General features: G+C 45.8%; 2 protein-coding genes across 10 annotated transcripts in view; one reads left to right on the top strand and one right to left on the bottom strand.

The window, feature by feature from the left end:
- Window positions 1-2,036, bottom strand: part of TEAD1 (TEA domain transcription factor 1) — a 284,516-nt gene extending 282,480 nt beyond the window's left edge. For 3 of the 9 annotated variants that reach the window (XM_089328536.1, XM_070073221.2, XM_051851597.3), the window contains exon 1: window positions 1,904-2,036. The gene's annotated coding sequence lies outside the window, so the exon portion shown is untranslated. Of the gene's footprint in view, window positions 1-672; window positions 784-1,124; window positions 1,491-1,903 lie in introns of those variants that run through there. The other 6 variants (XM_089328526.1, XM_070073216.2, XM_089328549.1 and 3 more) reach the window with 5 other exon arrangements.
- A 2,174-nt stretch (window positions 2,037-4,210) lies between these two features.
- LOC108177487 (uncharacterized) lies at window positions 4,211-20,739 on the top strand. Its single transcript, XM_089328571.1, has 3 exons — window positions 4,211-4,955; window positions 8,655-8,818; window positions 20,261-20,739. Exon 3 carries the CDS (start codon window positions 20,261-20,263, stop codon window positions 20,603-20,605), a length of 345 nt encoding a protein of 114 aa, XP_089184697.1. The 5' UTR covers window positions 4,211-4,955; window positions 8,655-8,818; the 3' UTR covers window positions 20,606-20,739.
- Window positions 20,740-21,472: the final 733 nt, after the last annotated feature.

Here is a 21,472-nt window from a genome sequence, read left to right on the forward strand (position 1 = left end):
CTCAACACAGAGCTGCACAAAGAAACACTAAACAAATATATCTATGACCATTTATGGAAATAGTGAGATTAGAAAAATAAGCCTTTCCTCCTCCCCCCCCCCAAGAATCAACCATTCAAAAACTCGCTGTTGACAAAGGTTCCTCTGAATCCAACTGTCTTCCCTGATCCACTCTGCTACTAGTTCGACCATTTCCTTCTAAAGAGGAAAGACAGCAAAGTTGAATCGAAGTCTGGTCCTCGTAAGCGGGCAGATGTGCCTGGGCCCAGAGAGTCTGCTGTTTACAGAAAGGCAAGAGCCCAGCAGTGAAACGATGCAGCCCGGCCGGCCGAGGCAGAGACTTTTCCCCAACCACTGCCTCCCAACAGCCCAGCTGGCGGAGGAGCCCCCGCTCAGGAGCCCAGCACAGCTCCCAGCAGGCTGCAGAGAAAGGACCCACGGCTGGCAGACAATGTACGGCGGATCGCACCTCCCAGGAGGGAGGGATCTGTCTATTCAGGTAACCACCTGCAGGCAAGTGGCACACCCCAAACCATCGGACCACCTTAATTCCCAAAGACAAGCCAGGTGGCAGGTGGGGAGAAGGAAGCCAGGGTTTGTCCTGAAGTCGTGGTGTTCTGCTCCTCTGCGGAATCTGCAGCCTTTCCAATTATTTTTTTATTACTTATGTACCTGACTGCTCCGAAATCACACAGGCTCCTGAGACCTTGCTGTCCCAGAGCCGGGCTCCCTCCACGGCACTGTTTTCAAGCACGGCCTTTTCCCATTCCCTATTCTTGGAACATCATCTGTCTGTTAAGTTTCCCCGTGCTGGCCGAGGTCAATTTTCATTTCTGCAAATCACAGGCAGCCACTTGCTTCTAAGAAGTTAATAAGCCTCCTGAGAAAGGCTGGCGGCTGCTATTTCATTGTTTCATAAATATTTTTATACAGTGACACCATTCAACTTTAAGTAAATCCTGAAAAAGAAAGGCAACTAAAAACCAAAGAAAATTCGAATCTGGATTTTGTTTGTTTTCGGGGGAGGAAGAAGGTGGTGCGAGCCTCCCACTGCATTCGACTCTTTTTAAAAATGTCGCTTTGATTTTTTAAAAAATACACTTTAAAAAAAAAAGGAAACTCACGAAGTTGAACTTTCTTTAAAGCGGGCCTTTGGACTCTGGAAAACAAGTGTTGCTGCTCCGAACAAAGGCTCGGAGCGCACCCGGACTCGGTCCCCTCTGGGGGACCGCCGCGCTGCCCGCACACAAGCACACCCCCGGTATTTCCTACCGAAGGGAAGTTTCTCAGCGCCAGTCTCCTCCCGGGTTTGGTGGTAACTGCGCCTCGGTCGTTTTTGGACACAATGTTTCTGCTGACTCCTGAAAATTTTCCACTTGAATGTGCAACACAGCGGCGGCGGCGGCGGCGGCGGCGGCGGCGGCCACAGTCCTGGAGGAGCCGCCAGCGCGACCGTGGCCGCTTTCATCTTGGGGACCTGGGAGCGAGACCCCCGCCGGCAGCCCGGGTCGGCGCAGACCCCTCGCCGGCCTCGAGGGGCCCCAGCGCCGGGGGGCGGCGCGCGGGGGGGACCGGGCCGGTTCCGGGCTCCCCGCCCGCGCTCGCTCCCAACTTCTGGCTCCTCCGGGAGCCCCGCGAACAGCGCCCCGGGGCGTGTACGCGCGCGCGCGCGCGTGCGGCGGCGGGAGAGGGGCGCGCGGGGGGCGCGGCGGGGCCGCCTGTTGCCGCGCGGGCTCCCAGCGCGCGGCCCAACTTGGCGGCCGGCAACTCACCCGGCGGCGCCCCGCCGCTCACCTAGGAGGGGGCGCGAGCCCCGGCCCCCGGCCCGCCCGCCTCACACAAAGCACAGCCCGCAGAGAAAGAGCGGCCCGCACCCCGGCATCCGCCCCGCGCGCCAACTTACCTCGGCCCACGGAGCCGCCGCGGCGCCCGGCGAGTCCGAGGCAAACTTCGGGGCCGCTTCCCCCGCCCTCCGCTCGCCGCCCGGCTCCCGGTGCCCGGGCCGGGCCACCCCACCCCTGCCTAGCGCCGCTGCTGCCCCGGGGCCGGCCGGGCGCGCTGGGCTGCTGCCCGCGCTCCGGGCAAAGGTGGAAGGGGTGGGGGGGCGTCACTGCATGGCCTGCCCCGGACGCGGCCGCCCCGGGCCCGGGCCCCGCCGCGCGGACTGGCCCGCAGGGTGGACGCGAGTCCGCAAAGTGCTCGAGGGGCGCCCGCGGCGGGCGGCGGGGCCGCGGCGGCGGCTGCAGAGGCTCGGCTCGGCTCGGGCGGCGCGGCGCGGCGCGAGCGATGCTAAGAATGTTCGGAATGAGGACAGGAATGAAATGAACGCCAGGACCGAACTCGCTCCGGAGGGGTGGGGCCTCGGTGACGTCATGCGGCCTGCCGCCCGGGGCCGGGGGCGGGGCCTGCCGCCGCCGGTGACGTCATGGGGCCGGGGCGGGCTCCCTGTCCCCCCACCCCCGGAGGGGCGGCGGGGCGGAGTCTCGCGCCCACGGGGAACGGGGCGCGCGCGGGAGCCGCCCTCCCGCTCCGGGCCGGGCGCCGGGCTTTGTCCAGACCCGGGGCGGGGCGGCCGTGAGGCGCTGCGCCCGCGCGCGGGAGCCGGGAAGCTGGGGGCACTCGCCCGCGCGCGCCGTGCCTCAGTTTCCCCGCCCCCTCTACACACGCGGGGGTCGGAAAAGGGAGCTTCTAGTGCGGAGGTTCGGGCGGCGACCCCCGAGGGCGGCGGGCGCTTTCTGTGGGCCGCGCTCCCCGCCGGATTTTTCCCGCCCGCCCTTTCACTTCACAGAAGTTGCCGGCTCTGGCTCTGTGGAAGTCCGTCCTCCGGGAAGAGGCAGGGCAGGATAATTACGGAGTTCGTAACAACCTGCCCGGCCAGCACGGTCTTCTCGAGAGCCGAGGCTGCCTGCTCGCCGCGCCTTGTGCTTTCCAAAAGTCATGGGTCCCGTAAAAACAAAAAACTTCCGAAGCCGTGGAACGCTGCGTCCGGCAGCTTCCCATCACCGTCTTGTTTGTGCAGGAAGTTCGTTTCCACACTAAAAGAGTCATTTTAACCCTGCCTTGGAGGTAGTGGCATACCGAGACCTTGTGGGTAACTCAGAAAACGGGGATAAACCGGCTCCCTGGTAGGTAGATCGGGCCAAGTTTTGCACAGCTGTGCCCTCCTGACGCAGCCCCCCGAGCAGCTCCCGCACCCTGGACCGCGGCGCCTCTGGAGAAAAATGATGGCGCCTATTTTGTGCCGGAGGAATCCCTAAATGAAGATAACTGAGAAAAGGGAAATAGACGCAGTACAAAACATCGTTTTACTAATGCGCGTATTTATTTCCAAGGCAGACAGACTGGTTCACTCCCTGAATGAATGCCCACAAGGGCCAGGACTGGACCCCCCTGGGAGCAAACTGCTGCAACAGGACACGCTGACCAGTATTTTCGGCAACTTCTCCCATTTAGATGCACATTTTTTAAAAATTTTATTTATTTATATATTTATGTGAAAGGCAGAGTTACAAAGACAGAAGTCTTCTATCTGCAGGTTCACTACTCAAGTGGCTGCAACAGCTGAACCAGGCCAAAGCCAGAAGTCAGAACCTTCATCTGGGTCTCTCACATGGGTAGCACAGGCACAAGTATTTGGGCCATCTTCCACTGCTTTTCACAGGCCATTAACAGGGAGCTGGACTGGAAGTAGAGCAGCCAGGACTTGAACTAGCACCCATATGGGGTGCTGGTGTCACAGGCAGTGGCTTTATCCACTACACCACAATGTTGGCTCCAAGATGCACATTTTTTGAGACTCACCTTAAAAGCTTTTTTCCAGGAAGAATGCCCAACTAGGTATTTCCTCTCTCTGGCCCCAGAGCTCCCTGCTCCATGTACACTGCTCATATCTGTCAGTGACCATCATCTGCATGTTACTGGTGACGCCCACCTATCTGAGCCCATGCAGTGTAGACTGGGTCTCATTCAACTCAGCATATACTGTGCAGGGCCTACACGCAAACGAGAAGTGGCTGTCACTGTCATCTCTGCCCCTAAGTGTCCCATGCATTCTTGCGCCCCTCAGCCACCCGCTGGTCGATGCTCAGGACCTATGGATTGAGTGTTGGTGAGCTGTTTGCACCCAACACCTGAGAGCAGGATCAGTGGCTCTCACCTGCTAGACTGACAGCAGCCGCCATGTCTCGCATCTGTAATCAGCACTGAGCCTTTTTTTTTTTTTTTTTTTTTTTTGCCTCTGCCATCTCCACTCATCGGCACAGCACCCGTGTGAGTAGCAGACATTACCCCGAGGTATAGTGGTGAGGAACTGAGATGAAGGGTGGGTTACTTGGCCTGTGGTTGCAGAGCTAGGACCTGAATACCTTCTGACTCAAGTATTCCATATTCATAACCCCTAACCTCCACTGCCACCGAAACGGAAATGAGTAGAAACCAGAGCAACAGCATACCACGCGGGGTTCTGAGGACTCTGCATATATTGCCTCATTTGATTCCGCCAGCCACCCTGGCAGGTAGCTACTGTTGTTATTCTCATTTTCCGGATAACGAAGCTGAGAGCAGACAGGTGAAGTGACTGGGTCCGGGTCCTGCTTGTACAACTAGTGAGTGCAGAGCAGCAATCCAAACCCAAGCCTCCCAGCTCCAGATCTCATTGACTTTGTCATCTACTGACGTGCCCCAGGCAGCGCTACACTGCATGCAAAAGACCCACCATCCACTGCAGGACCTACCCTACGATGAGAGAACTATGGACATCAATGGTGGCACAAGAGAGTCTGCTCCCCAAAAGCCTTCCCAAGGAAGAAGCTAACGTGGAACACACAAGGGAAACGGTGTTCCACTTTGTGATAACAAAGCAAGCTGAGAGACTCTGGAAGCTAGAGAAGACCCAGCCGGTTAGAATTTACCCGCAGGAAGCACCTGACTCAGGAACGGATCGCTTGGAACTACAGGTAAATTGTGTTAATAATGATGCTATTAGTTGCCTCATTTCTAACTAGGTTCAGTTTTTTTTTGTTGTTTTTTTTGTTTGTTTGTTTTTTTTTTTTTTCCTATAGGAGCATACGTTGGTAGAACTGCTTTGAAAAAGTGAAGTGAAAAGCTAATGAGGGTATAGGACTGCATATTCTGTGACCACAAACTCCTGCTCTTAGGAACACACCAAGAGACGCTCAGGCATGTGTGCACCAGGACACATGTACACGAATGTTCGTTGGGCATTTTTGCAATAACCTTAAGAAATAACTCAAATGCCCTCTTATGGTAGAAAGGATACATGAGTTGTGGCACGATCATACAATGGGATACTATACAGGGATGAAGATGAGAGAACAGCTACCTGCCACCACATGAATAAGCCCTACAAATATAAATATTAAGTAAAAGAAGTGCAATAAAAGAATTCACACAGTATTCTTATGTTTATAGAAGGCTCGAGAGCAAGCAAAATTGGGTGCAGCACTGAGGATGCTGGTGTGCCTGCTTCTCCACTTCAGAACCAGCTTCCTGCTTATGGGCACCGTGGGGGGCAGCAGATGGTGGCTCCAGCAACTGAGTCCCTGCCACCCACAGGAGAGACCCAGATGGAGCTTCTGGCTTCAGTCTGACCCAGCCTTGATTGTTGTGGGCATTTGGGGAGTAAATCAGCAGATGGAAGAGATCTCTCTCTATCTCTCTATCTCTCTGTGTGTGTGTGTGTGTGTGTGTGTGCCTTTCAAAGAAAATGAGAAAAAACAATTGGAAAAGAAAATCAAGTGAAAATGTAACAGCGTTGCTAGGGATATGCAAGTTAGGTGGTGAAACTGGAAAGAAGGAAAAACTAGATAGAACAGGAAATAATGACAATGAATCTGGGGCGGTAGGAGTGGCTAGGGTTAGGGTGTTGGGACACGTGAGGGCAACATAGAAGTGGGTGCCTCTGGAGTGCTGGAAGTGTTGTTTTGCCTGGTTCCCTGGATGTTCCCCATAATGAGTCACTGAGTCATGTATTTAAGCACTCTCATACATCTGTGTTATAATTCACAGTTTTTCAACAAGTTAAAAGTATGTTTAAAGACAACCACCAATATTCAAGTGCTTCACTTTGTTCTGAATCTATCACTTTTCATAATCTTTTTTTTTTTTTACAGGCAGAGTGGACAGTGAGAGAGAGAGACAGAGAGAAAGGTCTTCCTTTGCTGTTGGTTCACCCTCCAATGGCCGCCACGGCCGGCGCGCTGCGGCCCCGACCGGGACTAGAACCCGGTGTGCCGGCGCCGCAAGGCGGAGGATTAGCCTAGTGAGCCACTGCGCCGGCCACTTTTCATAATCCTTTTTGGGTACATTATTCCCTCTGTCTTCCAGATTTTCAATGTCACTTTATACTGGATCCTTTCCCTTAGCTTTGAAACACACACAAGCCTCTCTCCCACCTTAAAAGCAACAACCCAAAAATAACCTTCTAGTCTTCTAACTTCATTGTCCAGCTCCTGTCCCCTCCTCCCATGCACACCTAACCTTCGTAAAGGAGTTCTCCAACCTCCATTTCTTTGCTTTCCATTTAGTCCTCAACCTTCCCCTGCTGGGCTTCAGCACCACCACCTATTCTATGAAAACAGCCCTCTTTATGGTGTCAAGACTTGGCGTAGCAAGTTCAGTGGGCTCTTCATCTACCCCATCTCACTTGCATTGCTCGTGTTGAGCACCACATCCCTGAGACACCCTCATTTTCGTCTCTTTCTCTGGCTGCTTTCTCATTTTCCTTTGCTAACCACTTTCCTCCGATTACCCTAAAATTTCATAATTCTGTGTCCCAAGCTTCTATTTTTCTGTCCTATTTCCAGCTGGGCTCATTCACTCCACTGCTTTCACTTACTGTTTGGTTGCTATTGGCTTCCAAATGTGCACAGGTCATCTCACCCTCTCTCTGGAACTCCACATGTGTACTCTGACTCTCTTACCTGTACCACCGGGTGGGTATCTCAGACAATCTCCCCACATCCATGAGCATACAGACAGTGAACCTGATCCTCCTCATGTGTTTGCCATCTCAGGGAAAGGGACCAGAAACCTAGAAATCAGGTTTGCTGCATCCCAACCAGATGAATACCAATCAGGAGCATTCTGCCATATCTAGAAAAAAAATGTCATTCCAAGGCCCCGAGTGATCTAACCCTTCCATCTTGTCTTTTCAGGAATCTTCCATCTCTCCCTTTCTCATTGGTGTGTGTTCCTTCCACCCTGGATAACTTCTGATTTCTCAGTTATCATTTGCCTAAAGGGCCCTTGGAACACTTTCCCTCTTCTCTGATTTCTCTCCTCCTGTTACTAGTTCAAATATCATTTCACCTGCAGGTCTTTCCCAGTCCCCCAGACTTTGTCCCCTGACTTCCTCTTGTATTTGCTATCTAAGACTGGATGACCAATCTCTCCAAAATTTAATGTCTTCGAACAAGAGCAATCACTCATTATCCCTCATAGCTTCTGTGGGCCAGTAGTCGGTCATGCCTTGTTTAGGTGCTGCTGGCTTGTGGTTTCTTAGAGATTGAGGTCAGGTGTCACCTAGGAATGCAGTGATCTGAAGGTCTGACTTTGGCATTTCTACTTCAAAATGGCTCACTCCTGGCTGGCAAGCTGTTGGCTTCAGGGGCTCACCACGGTCCTCTCTGTACTTTCTGGCCTATTCTTACAACTTATTGACTTGATTTCAAAGCCAAGCACTGAAAGAGAGACAGAAATGGAAACAGACGGAAGGAAGATGCCATCTCATTTTTAATGCACTAGCCTCAGAAGCCACAGAGCATCGCATCTGCCGAATTTTATTTGTTAAAAAGTAAGCCACTGGGCCGGCGCCGCAGCTCACTAGGCTAATCCTCCGCCTAGCGGCGCCGGCACACGGGGTTCTAGTCCCGGTCGGGGCGCCGGATTCTGTCCCGGTTGCCCCTCTTCCAGGCCAGCTCTCTGCTGTGGCCAGGGAGTGCAGTGGAGGATGGCCCAAGTGCTTGGGCCCTGCACCCCATGGGAGACCAGGAAAAGCACCTGGCTCCTGGCTCCTGCCATCGGATCAGCGCGGTGCGCCGGCCGCAGCGCGCTGGCCGGGCGGCCATTGGAGGGTGAACCAACAGCAAAGGAAGACCTTTCTCTCTGTCTCTCTCTCTCACTGTCCACTCTGCCTGTCAAAAAATAAAAAATAAATAAATAAATAAATAAAAGTAAGCCACTAAGATTGGCCCATATCCATTGGGTAAGGAAGTAGATTCTACCTTTCGGAGGAAGAGTGTCTAGAATCTGCAGACATTTTAAACATCATCTCGTCTCTCCTTTCCCTTCCTGGATATATCACAGTCTGTAATTTTATATAACATGTAATTATAATATAAAGCTACAGTATGTACTTGTGGGATTACCTGGTTGATGCCTACCTTCTCACACTAGAGCATAAACTCTTTTGGATCAAGAATCCTATGCTTTGCCCCCACCCCGTTATTCCTAGTACCTAATTCATTACCCAGCACATCAGTGTGGAATGAATAAGTTATTCATTGTATGTAGCACCCGCAACTGCCCTTCAAGAAGGTATTGTTCTTTCTACTTTTCAAATGTCAAATGCAAAGTCAGAAAAGTTGAATAATTTATTCTAAGACAAAATTTGAATCCAAGTCTCTGATTCTCAGCCAAGACTATTTCTAGGACTCCAGACTTCCTCCCTGTGACCACAAAAGAGGAAGAGGAACTGCTTTCGCCTCGGCTAAATTGTCTCCTGCGTTTCCACATTTTCTCATCAAGAGCTAATACTGCTTCCCAGGGATGTGGATTTGGGGATGGGACCGTCCCTAAGGTAAGAGAATACTCACAATCTAAGCATGAGATAACAGTTATTCTCCAAAACAGCTGATACGCGTGAGTTTCGTGTGCACAAGCAAAGAAAATCTGATTTCTGAAACTACAGACCTACTCTTGGCAGGGTCTCCCAGAGTAGTTCCTGGGAAAATACTTCTCAACTGCAAAATGTCTTGTGAGCCCCAATACCCTCTTCCTCGCCTGTGGGGTCACAGGAGAAAGAACTCGCTCTGAAGCTGTCCTAGTGAGTACAGCTGCTAGTCACTTGTGGCTACTGAAATTGCAGTTAATTAAGTAAAACTTGGAAGTTCAATTCCTCAGGCACATTGTGCACATTTCACGTGCTCAACAGTCGCATGAAACACAAATACAAAAGTTGACTGTCCTCACAGTCTGCGGGGTCGTGCTGGCGGGGAGCCTGAAATTGCAGGCAGAGGGAGACAAAGCAAGGGGCTGGAGAGGAGCCGCCGTCTCCGGGAATGCGAGGAAAGTGTCGGCTCCCCTGTAGCAAATGCTTCCTAATAGTGAGCCCTGGGTGTGGATTTGCCCAGCAGGTCTGTGCTATCTGATATCTGTCAGGATGTCCGTCTCCAGCTGCTCTCTGAGCTATGAATCTCACTTTAGAGACCTACAGTCACTCCCTAAGCCAGTGCCCTAAACCCACAGTGAGGAAGCTTAGCCCAGGACAGCACGCCTTTCCCCACTGCTCTCTTCATCTGAATAGTCTGTCTTGATCTAGGTCTCTGCTCCTTCTGTCCCAGAGGATGACTTCCCTCCTCAGAGACCACCATGCTCATGTGCTCTGTCTACCGTGTGTGTTCTGGGTTCTGTGTCGCTTTTCTCCTTAGAGAACTTGCTTTGCTAACATTCTCTCTGTCATCTTCCATCTTCCTGCCTTCACTAGCACGGTCTCTTCAGCCCTCAAGTGTGTATAATTTCCCCAATGTTGTCAATAATTTCAATTGACCCTTTCTTTTTTTTTTTTAAGATTTATTTATTTATTTGAAAGCCAGAATTACACAGAGGAGTGGCAGAGAGAGAGAGAGAGAGAGAGGTCTTCCATCTGATGGTTCACTCCCCAGTTGGCTGCAATGGCCGGAGCTATGCCGATCCAAAGCCAGGATCCAGGAGCTTCTTCCAGGTCTCCCACGTGGGTACAGGGTCCCAAGGACTTGGGCCATCTTCTACTGCTAGTCCCAGGCCATAGCAGAGAGCTGGACTGGAAGAAGAGCAGCCGGGACTAGAACCAGCGCCCATATGGGATGCCGGTGCTTTAGGCCAGGACGTTAACCCGCTGTGCCACAGCACCAGCCCCTCGATTGACCCTTTCAACCACCATTCTGTCTTCTCTTTTTTCCCCCTACTAACTGGTTTTAGAGAGTTTTCTGCATCCTTATTTCCTGCTTATGACTTGGTTTTTATCCAACTCAGTTGCTTCCCACTTGATAAACTTTGTTCTGGATATGCACTGAGGGCTCTCCACAACTGATCACTAGTCCAGCTTCTTACCATTTTTCTCTGTCATTGTCTTCTAAAAAAATTATTTGTTTAGTTAGTTATTTGAGAGGCAGAGAGAGAAAGAGAGAGAGAAAGCTAGCAAGCTCCCAATCTATGATTCACTCCCCAAATGCCTACAATATTTGGGGCTGGGCTGAGGCCCAAATTGGGAGCTTGAAACTCAATCCAGGTGACAGGAACCCAGTTGGTTGACCATCACTGCTGGCTCCCAGGGACTGCATTAGCAGGAAGCTGGCGTCACGACCTAGAGGTTGGTATTGAACTCCAACACTCCAATTTGAGAGACAGACATCGTAACTGTTAGGGTAAATGACTGTTCTATTTAATTTTTTTTGTTTTATTTTATTACTTATTGTCATCTACTTGAAGGGTGCAGAGTGAGAGGAAAAGATCTTCCATCCACTGATTCTCTCCCCAAATGCCCACAAGTACCAGGGGTGGGCCATGCCAAAGCCAGGAGCCAGGAACTTCATCTGGGTCTCCCATGGAGACAGCTGGGGAAGCACAGAGTGGCCAGGACTCAAAGCAGGCATTCTGATATGGGACGTGGGCATCCCAAGCAGCAGCCTGACCCACTGTGCCACAGCACCCACAGTTCATCTTGTACTAGCTGTAAAATTCATTACCATTAAGTATTTCATAATGCATTTTAATCTTTAGATCTATAGAAGTTTTAAAATTCATAATTTGTGCTTTCTCCCTTATTTTAATCAATATTTCTATAGACTTACAACATTTTAAAAGCACCACCTTTATTAAATTTATTGTATGTTTGCTTCCTATTTTACTGATTTATTTTATCTATCCTACTTTATTTAGGTTGATTTCCTCTTCTTTTGTTGGCCTCAAAAATTGGAAACTTTTACAATTAATTTTCAGCCTCTCTTTTCTAATATGTACTTCTAACATTTAAAATTTCTCTATAAGTACTGCTATAGCTGCTACCTATGAGTTTTTATGGGTAGTTTTTTCCTATTATTCAGTTGAAAATATTTTATAATATTCATTGTTATTCTCTGATCTGTGAGCTATTAAAAATGAGTGTTTAGCTGGTGCCATGGCGCAGTAGGTTAATCCTCTGCCTGTGGCACCGGCATCCCATATGGGCGCCGGTTCTAGTCCTGGTTGCTCCACTTCCAATCCAGCTCTCTGCTATGACCTGGGAGAGCAGTGGAAGATGGCCCAAGTCCTTGGACCCCTGCACTCAAGTGTGAGACCGGGAAGAAGTGCCTGACTCCCAGCTTCAGATTGGCGCAGTTCTGGCTCTTGCCGCCATCTGGGGAGTGAACCAGCAGACGGAAGACCTTTCTCTCTGTCTCTCACTCTCACTGTCTGTATCTCTACCTCTCAAATAAAATAAAAAAATCTTTAAAAAATAATGAGTGTTTACTTTCAAAAACTCTAGCTATTTTCTGGTAATCTTTTACATAATTTATAGTTAAAATATTTTGTAGTTGGGGCCGGCGCTGTGGCACAGTGGGTTGAAGTCCTGGCCTGAAGCACCGGCATCCCGTATGGGTGCCGGTTCTAGTCCCGGCTGCTCCTCTTCCGATCCAGCTCTCTGCTATGGCCTGGGAAAGCAGTAGAAGGTGGCCCAAGTCCTTGCGCCCCTGCACCTGCATGCGAGACCTGGAAGAAGCTCTTGGCTCCTGCCTTCAGATCGGCACAGCTCCAGCCATTGCGGCCATCTGGGGAGTTAACTATCAGATCGAAGACCTCTCTCTCTGTCTCTACCTTTCTCTGTGACTCTGCCTTTCAAATAAAATAAATCTTAAAAAAAAATTTGTGGTCAGATAATATAGTCTGTATTCTTCACCTTCACAGTGTGGTTCATGAGCCCTGTAGCATCAGTTCTACTTGGAGGCTTCAGAAAATGCTAAATTTGGATGTTTTGTCAAGATGTTAGTTGTTATCTGTGCTAACTAAAGTTGACAAGCTCTGCTTCATATTGCCCCATCCTTTAAAATGTGGTGAGGTTTGTTTTATGATTATCCATAAAGTACTTTGGTGTATTTCTATGTGTGCTTGAAAATTAGGTTCATGAGCAGTTGGTGGATGTGATGTTCTGTAAATGCCTATGAAGCCAGGTTGTTTAATCATATTTTTTAAATCTGCTATATCTTCATTTAGTTATTTGAGGGGAGGGAGGGAGGGAGAGAGAGAGAGAGAGAGAGAGAGAGAGAGAGTGAAAGGGAGAAAGGAAGAGAGAGAGAGAAAGTGAGAGGTCACTCCCCCATCTGCTGCTTCATTCTCCCAGTGTCTGCAACAACCTCAGGGCTGAAGCTGGGGGCTGGGAGCCGGGAACTCAGTCCAGATCGCACTTGGGTAGCAGGAACCCCCTACTTGAGCCATCATTACTGTCTCCCGGGCTCTGCAGCAGCAGGCAGGTGGAGTTAGGAACCAGAGCCAGGAGTTGAACCCGAGTACTCCACTGTGGGACATGGGTGTCTTAACTGCCAGACCGAAGACCACCCTCCTCAGTGAGATTTTGTGTGCCTGTTCTATCATTTTCTGAAAAATAGCTGTTAAGTTTTCCATTTGAAAATGTTTATGATTTTTGCTTTCTTTTTATTATATAAAATATACCCTTTACATTTTATGTATTTTATTTTTTTCCTTAGAGTCCTATTTTGTTGTTTTTATGTTTCTGAATGTGTGTGTTTGTGTGTATATGTATATACTTTTTTAAAAAAGATTTATTTTCATTTATTTGAAAGAGTTACAGAGAGAGCGAGAGCGAGAGCGAGAGAGAGGTCTTCCATCCGCTGGTTTATTCCCCATATGGCTGCAAATGGCCAGAGCTGAGCCGACCTGAAGTCAGGAGACAGGAGCCTCTTCCGTGTCTCTCACGTAGGTGCAGGGACCCAAGCACTTGGACCATCCTCCAGTGCTTTCCCAGGCAGTAGCAGAGAGCTGGATCAGAAGAGGAGCAGCAGAGAATAGAACTGGTGCCCATTTGGGATGCCGGCGCTTCAGGCAAGGGCTTTAACCCACTGCGCCACAGTGCCGGCCCCTACATTTATACTTACATGGACATGTGTGCACTTAATAACATAGTATCAAAATACATACAGCAAATATGAACAGAATTAAAAGGAGAACTATACAATTACAATTGGCAAATTTAACATCTCTTTCAATTGATGGCAAAACAAGCAGACAAAAACACATTAAGAACTTAAGAGATTTGAAAATATGAATAAGCGCACACAAATTTCTTTGGATTGGTACTTGTATTTGATCAGTTTTCTTTTTTTTCTAAATGCATCTTACCTTTATTTTTTTTTTATTTTCTGAGATGTGTTAACTTGTAATTTGCACTTTAAAAATGCTTGCTTTTCGTATTGATCTTTTAACTGCTATGTCTCATCCTTTTATGTTTAATGTTCAGTCATGCACCACGTAATGATGCTTCAGTGGCCCACATATGCAATGGTGGTCTCGTAAGATTGTATCATCTAGTGATATATCACAGTTGTCTTAGTTCATGTAAGTACGCTCTGTGATGTTTACACAATGATGAAATCACTTAATGATGCATTTCTCAGAAGATATAGCCCTCATTAGTTGACACCTCACTGTATGTACTTAGTGATGTAATTGGTTTTATGTCTAACGTCATTCAAATTCTTTTCTATTTGTGCTTTCTATTGCTTTATTTATTCCCTTTTAAACATTTATTTATTTGAAAAACAGAAAGTGAGAGAGAAAGAGAGGAGAAAAGGAAAGGGAAGGGATGGGAAGGGAAGGGAAGGGAAGGGAAGGGAAGGGAAAGGGAAAGGGAGTGGGGAGGAGAGGAGAGGAGAGGGGAGGGGAGATCTCCCATACTCTGACTCACTCCTTAAATCCCACAACAGCCAGAGCTGGGTCAGGCCATAGCCAGTAGTCAGGACTGCATCTGAATCTCCAACCTGGATGAATGGGACCCAAGTACTTAAGCCGTCACCTGATACCTTCCAGAGTGTGCATTGGCAGGGAGCTGAAACAGAGAGCAGAGCTGAGACTCAAACCCAGGTCCTCCAATATGGAACACAAGTGTTCCATATAGCATCTGAATTGCTACACCAAGCACCTGCCCCAACTTGTTCACTTTTAGATTAAGGGAACATTGATTTATTACCTTTTCCCTTATATTAACTTTTGAGTAATATATCCTTTCATTATCCATTTAGTATTCACCCAATAAATGATAACATGTTGCTAATAGCAAATATTAATGTCTACCTTAAATGAGACTTTTGTTACTTCCTGAACTATTCAAGAAATTTATAACAGTTTAATTCCATTTATCTCCACATGTTTTGTGTGATGGTTATGTTTTATTGCTACTTGTGTTTTAATACCTACCTGGCATTATTATTTTTTAAACAGTAAAAAATTGTTTATGTAGTTGAAATCTGTATCTTTTCCAATGATCTCCATCTCTTCCTTCAGTTCTGTGCTCTGACTGGGTCATTTTCACGCAGTCTGATGAGTTTTCTTGAGTATTTCTCACAGTGCCAGCCTTCTTCTGACAAAGTTTCTCTGATTTTTTTCATGAGAAGTCTTTACCTTTAATTTTGAAGAATAAAATTGTGAATTGGAAGGTTTCTTTGAAATTTGATCATTTTGAGGATATCATTCCCTTGTCTTCTATAATTTTTGCCAAAAAGAAAATTGAGCATTAGTGTTTTTCTTTTGAAGGTGACATGTCTTTTCCTCCTCTACTTGTTTGTATTTCACGCTTTGCTTTTGATTTTCAAGAGTTTGACTATAATAAATCTAGATACAGTTTTCTTTGTATTTATCAAACTTGAGGTTTCAAAAACTCTCCGAATCCCTGATTTGATATATTTCATCAGGTTTGGAAATTGGGGGATTGAGTATATCATCAAATATTACTTTTGGTTCCTAACTCTTAGCATCTGCTTCTGGGTGTCAATTATACATGGATTAGATCTTCACATTGTGTCCTGTACTCTCCCTTATAATCTTCAAAACAGGCTTTAACCTGAATATTTTAATTTCTAGTTCATTAATTCTTTTTTTGTGTGTGTGTTCTAATATTTTCTTAAGCTCATCTATTGAATTATCCATTTCAATTATAATTTTTTATTTCTGCAGTTTCCCTTTGGGATTTTTAATAGTTGCCAGTTTTCTGTTGAAATTTTTTAATTTTTTGCACATGTTAATCTTGGTTATTTGAAATGCTCATTTGATATATGTAACATCTAATTTACTCAACTCCTATACCACTCACATTGTCTGAGATTTATATCCCAAAGTGTTGCTTAATGACTCCAAAACTATGGGTAACAAAAGCAATAAAAAAGAAATGGACTGCACCAAAACTGAAAACTTCGATGGATCAAAGGACATACTCAACAAGATAAAAGGCTCTAAAAATGAGAGAAAATATTTTCAAATCGTATATCTGACAGAAGTTAATGTTCACAATACACGATGAATTCCTGGTGTATAACAACAACAACAAAACTAAACAATCTGATTTAAAAATGGGCAAGGGATTAAACAGTCATTTCTCCAAAGAAGGTATACACAAATGACATGAAAAGGTGCTCAACATCACTAATTATTATGAAATTATAATCAAAGCCATAATACCACCTGACAACCTTTAGGATGGTTACTAAATAGCAAGTGTTGATGCTGTTGATGATATGGAAAAATTTGAGCCTTTGTGTACTTTTGATGGGAATGCAAAATGGTGCAGCCACCGTGGAAAAGAGCATGGCGGTTCTTCAACAAGTTAAAAACAGAATTTCCCTATTATCCAACAATACTGCTTCTAAAGATTCCCATGAATGCAAGTAGAGTCTCAGATATTTGTACACCATGTTCATAGCAGCATTATTCACAATTGCAAAGAAGAGGAAAGCAACCCAAGATACTTGGACAGGTAAATGAATAAACAAATTACACTATATAACACAATAGAATATTATTCAGCCTTAAAAAGGAAGGAAACTCTGACATGTTCCAACAGAGATGAAACTTGAGCACATTATCTAAGTCAAACAACCAAGACACAAAAAGATAAATACTCCTTGACTCTACTTACAATAGTTCCCTAAAGTAGTCAAATTCAGAGACAAAGTAGAATGGTAATTGCCTGCATTTCAGAAAAATGTGTTTAATTTTGCTTAATACAAGATGAAAAAAAATTCTGAAGACTGGCTATATACCAATGTGTACATACATGACACTACTAAACTGTTTACTTAAGATAATACATTTTATATTATGTTTCTACATATTTTATAGTTAAAATAATTTAAAAACAAAGGTTAAATATATTATTGTTTAGTGTATTTATTGCAAGATGAGTGGTGAGCTTTTATTTATTTATTTATTTATTTATCTGAGGCAGAAAGAGAGACAAAGAGCTCCCACACACTGGTTCACTCCCAAGATGTCCTCAGAAGGACCACAGCTGAAGCCAGTAGCTGGGAACTCAGTCCAGATCTACCCATGGGTGGCAGGAACCCAGTTACTTGAGCATTTCTGCTGCCTCCCAGGGTCTGCATTAGCAGTCTGCTGGAGTCAGGAGCAGAACCCTGGAACTCTGATGTGAGACACAGTACCTCAAGCACAAGGCCAAATTTCTGTTTCTAAAGGTGAACTTTCAGTAGGGGCTTTTAGCATTCTTCAAACTGGAAGGCAATTACATGGTTTTTAAAAACTAATAATATGGCAAATTAATTGATAGGCATTTTAATGTGAAATTATCCATGCATTCTTGGGTAAAGTCAAATTTAGTGTACTGTATTTGTGTTCTCATACACATCTGTATTCAATTTGCCAACATTTTAGTTAGGACTTACTGGAGAGATGTGTCAATAACGTTCTTCTCCTGGGCCATCCTTGTCTAGTTTAAGTTATCATTCTTTTATTAGACTCATGAAGCAAACTGACTACCTTGTTATCTTTTTCTATTATTTTCAAAAGTTTATATAAGAGAAAATTCTCTCTTTTTAACGAAATGACATATCTCACTTGTAAAATGGGGCTCATTCTTTTAGTTGAGGAAGTGTATTTGGCTATTAATCTATCGCTATTGGCCTATTCAGATTTTCTGCTTCTTTTAGAGTCAATCTTGGTAGTGTAGTTTGATAGATTGTTAATTTCATTTAATTGTATTAGCATAATCATGTTCACTATATTCTGCCTTGATTTTGTTTTATTAAAGATTTATTTATTTATTTGAAAGGCAGAGTTATAGAGAGAGAGGTCTTCTGTCCACTGGTTCACCCCCTAGATGGCTGCAATGGCGGGAGCTGGGCCAGGCAGAAGACAGGAACCCAGAGCTTCTTCCAAGTCTTCCACATGAGAGCAGGGGCCCAAGCACTTGGGCCATCTTCTGTTGCTTCCCCAGGTGCATTAGCAGGGAGCTGGATCAGAAGTGGAGCAGCAGGGTCTTGAACCAGTACCCATGGGATACTGGTGTTACAGGCAGCTGCTTAACCTGCTGTGCCACAGCACTGGCCCCTCTGCCTTGATTTTAAAAGAAATCTCTACTGAAACAATATTCCATTAATTGCTGTTTTCTGTTTGTGGTTGAGAAACAATCAGTGTCAATCTTATTGCTATTTTGTGTGAGCTATCTGTCTTCTCTTACTGGTTGCCTTTTTTCCCTCTTTTTTTTGTTGTTCTTCCATTTTATTATAGTTCATATGATTGTAAATTTATGTTAAATTTTTTATTTATTTAATATGGGAATTCTTGCTATTTGTCAATTCTAGAAAACTCTCAGCCACTGTTCCATTGTATATTGCCTCCCTTGTGTTTCTTCTGGAATAAATATATATTTAATGTGTTTGAATTTCTCATTTTGTTCTCAATATCTTTATCCTCCTACTAACATTTTCATTGTTTTTTTTTTTCTGGCTTCCTTGTACAATCTTTAGGCTTGTCTTCTAGTTTAACAGTTCTCTTTTAAATGATATTAGTATGATCTTTAATATTTTATGGTTTAATTTCAGAGACTGTATTTTATAATTTTAGAAATTCTGTTGGCTCACTCTCTTTGCTTTTCAAATAAAATGAAAATAAATAATTAATATTCTATTTTATAAAAAGATATTCTAGAGGCCAGCATGTGGCATAGTCGGTAAAACTACTGCCTGTGACACCAACCTCCCATATGGGTGCTGGTTTGAGTTCCTGCTGCCCCAGTTCCCATCCAGCTCCCTGCTAATGGCCTGGGCAAAGCAGTGGAAATGACCCAAGTCTTTGGGCCCCTGGACCCTGGTGGGAGACCTGGATGAAGCTCCTGGCTCCTGGCTTTGGCCTGGCCTAACCCTGGCCACTGAGGCCATCTGGGGAGTGAACTAGCAGGTGGAAGATCTCTCTCTCTTTCTGTCTCTGTAACTCTGGCTTTCAAATTAACAAATAAATCTTTAAAAAAAAATAGAAGTTGTTATGGTTAAAAAAAATTCTATTGAGGGATTTTTTGAACTTGGATAAAAAAGTAGCGTCTTGGGGTATGCTTTGGCATAGTGGTTAAGATGCCAGTTGGAATGCCTGTGTCGCATGTTATATTGCCTGGGTTGGAGTCCTGTTCTCCAAATTCTAGCATCCTGCTGATGCATACCCTGATAGGATAGCTCAAGTTCTTGGGTCTGTGCTGCTATGTGGTAAGTCTGGATTGGGCTCCTGGCTCCTAGCTTCAGCCCTAGCTCTTATAGGCATTTGGGAAGTGAAACATCAGATGGAAAATTTCTGTATGTCTCTACCTACTAAATATAATAAAATAATTTCAAAATAGCATCTTGCTATTTGATTCCATAATTTCTCTTTTTAGGGATATTCTCATTTTATGCATGTATATTCATTTCCTTTAGTTTTTGGTCCTGGTTTTATTTAGTTCATTGAGCATATTTACATTAGTTTATTTAACATCTTTGACCAGTAATTCCAATGTCTGAGTTTTCTCAGGGACAGTGTTAGTAAAATGGTGCCATCGTCCTAAACCCAGTCTGGCTTACTAGAAGTCAGGTGACCTAATAACCCAATCACAAGTGTCAGCTCCAACCCCACCCTAATGGGATTTGCCACTCCCACTTCCTTACCTCTGCAAAGCTATATAAGACCTGGTACAGGCTGCTGTTGGCTCTGTGCACGGCGAGACAGCCTGTTGGGTTTCCCCGACTCGACAATAAACCTTTTACCTTATTCGGGTATTTGGTGAGTTTTGTGGTGGCCTTTCCTTTCATAAAGCTTCTGTCAAAATATTTTTTCCATGTGTTGGGTCATACATTTCTATTCCTTTGTATATTTTTCCATTTTTACTTATTCAGAACTGGACATTTTGAGTATTACAGTGTACTAACTCTAGAAATCTGATCCTCCCACTCATGAGAGATTGCTGGATTTTGCTTTTTGGAGGCTGGAAAAACCCACGTGTGACTTTTTGTATCTACTTTTAAAAAAATATGTATGCCTTGTTGTGTATAGCAAGTGCAGTTTCTGTTTCATTATTTCAGTGGTCATTTACTGATCTGACAAAGATTTCCTCCGGGGCTGGCCCTGTAGTGTAGCAGATTAAGCTGTTGCCTACAATGCCAGCATGCCATATGGGTGTCAATTTATGACCTGGTTGCTCCACTTCTAATCCAGCTCCTTGCTTATGTTCCTGGGAAAGCAGCTGAGGATGGCCCAAGTACTTGGTACCCTGCACCCATGTGGGAGAGCTGGAAGAAACTCCTGGCTCTTGGCTTTGGCCTGGTCCAGCCCCAGCCATTTGGGAAGTGACCCAATGGTTGGAAGATCTCTCTCTCTCTCTCCTTGTCTCTCTCTCTCTCTCTCTGTAACTCTGTCTTTCAACTAACTAAATAAATAAATCTTTTAAAAAAGATATTTCCTTCAATTTCTGCCTTCAAAAAGAAATTTTAATCATATGCTGTCTTTTTAATTCTTACAGATGCCACTGGGAGAACCTGCTGCTACTGAGAGGGACACAATTAAGGCTGCTCCCTCGGGGTATTCCTTGATCAACCAAAAAAAGAAAGAAGAAGAAGAAGAAGAAGAAGAAGAAGAAGAAGAAGAAGAAGAAGAAGAAGAAGAAGAAGAAGAAGAAGAAGAAGAAGAAGAAGAAGAAGAAGAAGAAGAAGAAGAAGAAGAAGAAGAAGAAGAAGAAGAAGAAGAAGAAGAAGAAGAAGAAGAAGAAGAAGAAGAAGAAGAAGAAGAAGAAGAAGAAGAAGAAGAAGAAGAAGAAGAAGAAGAAGAAGATCCAAAAAACGTACAAACAAAACCTCTTGTTGTTTGAAGGACAGGAAGGACTGACGCTGTGGTGGTGCTGAGCAGTGGGGGTTGGTTAGAGTGTGTGCATGTTGCTACCTTCCAGAGTATCACCAGCCTCTCCCTCCCTCAAGGTTCTTGTCATCTCCCCTTGTTGTTGTAAATATAGAAACAAGTTCCAAAGTAATTTTGCAATAGTTCTTTCTAGCTCATGTGTTGCTGTAGTGAAGGGACTGGCTTTTAGAGTTTCTCATTCTACCATTTTGCATGATAGTCTGATCTGGATTGGCCAAATTTTAAGAAAAATTGAAGGCCAGTGCCGCAGCTCACTAGGCTAACCCTCCGGCTTGCAGCGCCGGCACACCAGGTGCTAGTCCCGGTCGGGGCGCCAGATTCTGTCCTGGTTGCTCCTCTTCCAGTCTAGCTCTCTGCTGTGGCCCGGGAAGGCAGTGGAGGATGGCCCAAGTGCTTGGGTCCTGCACCCCATGGGAGACCAGGATAAGCAGCTGGCTCCTGGCTTCAGATCGGAGCAGCTCTGCCATTGCGGCCATCTGGGGGGTGAACCAGCAGATGGAAGACCTCTCTCTCTGTCTCTACCTCTCTCTGTAACTCTTTCAAATAAATAAAATAAATATTAAAAAAAACTGAAGCTGGAAAAGAGCATTAGGCAATTTTTTTTTAACAGGTAGAGTGGACAGTGAGAGAGAGAGACAGAGAGAAAGGTCTTCCTTTGCCGTTGGTTCACCCTCCAATGGCCTCCGCGGCCTGCGTGCTGCGGCCATCTCACCGCACTGATCCAAAGGCAGGAGCCAGGTGCTTCTCCTGGTCTCCCATGGGGTGCAGGATCCAAGCACTTGGGCCATCCTCCACTGCACTCCCGGGCCATAGCAGAGAG

This window comes from Oryctolagus cuniculus, chromosome 1 (genome assembly GCF_051225735.1).
Source record: "Oryctolagus cuniculus isolate XC-2025 breed Fujian yellow rabbit chromosome 1, ASM5122573v1, whole genome shotgun sequence".
Lineage (NCBI taxonomy): Eukaryota > Metazoa > Chordata > Mammalia > Lagomorpha > Leporidae > Oryctolagus > Oryctolagus cuniculus.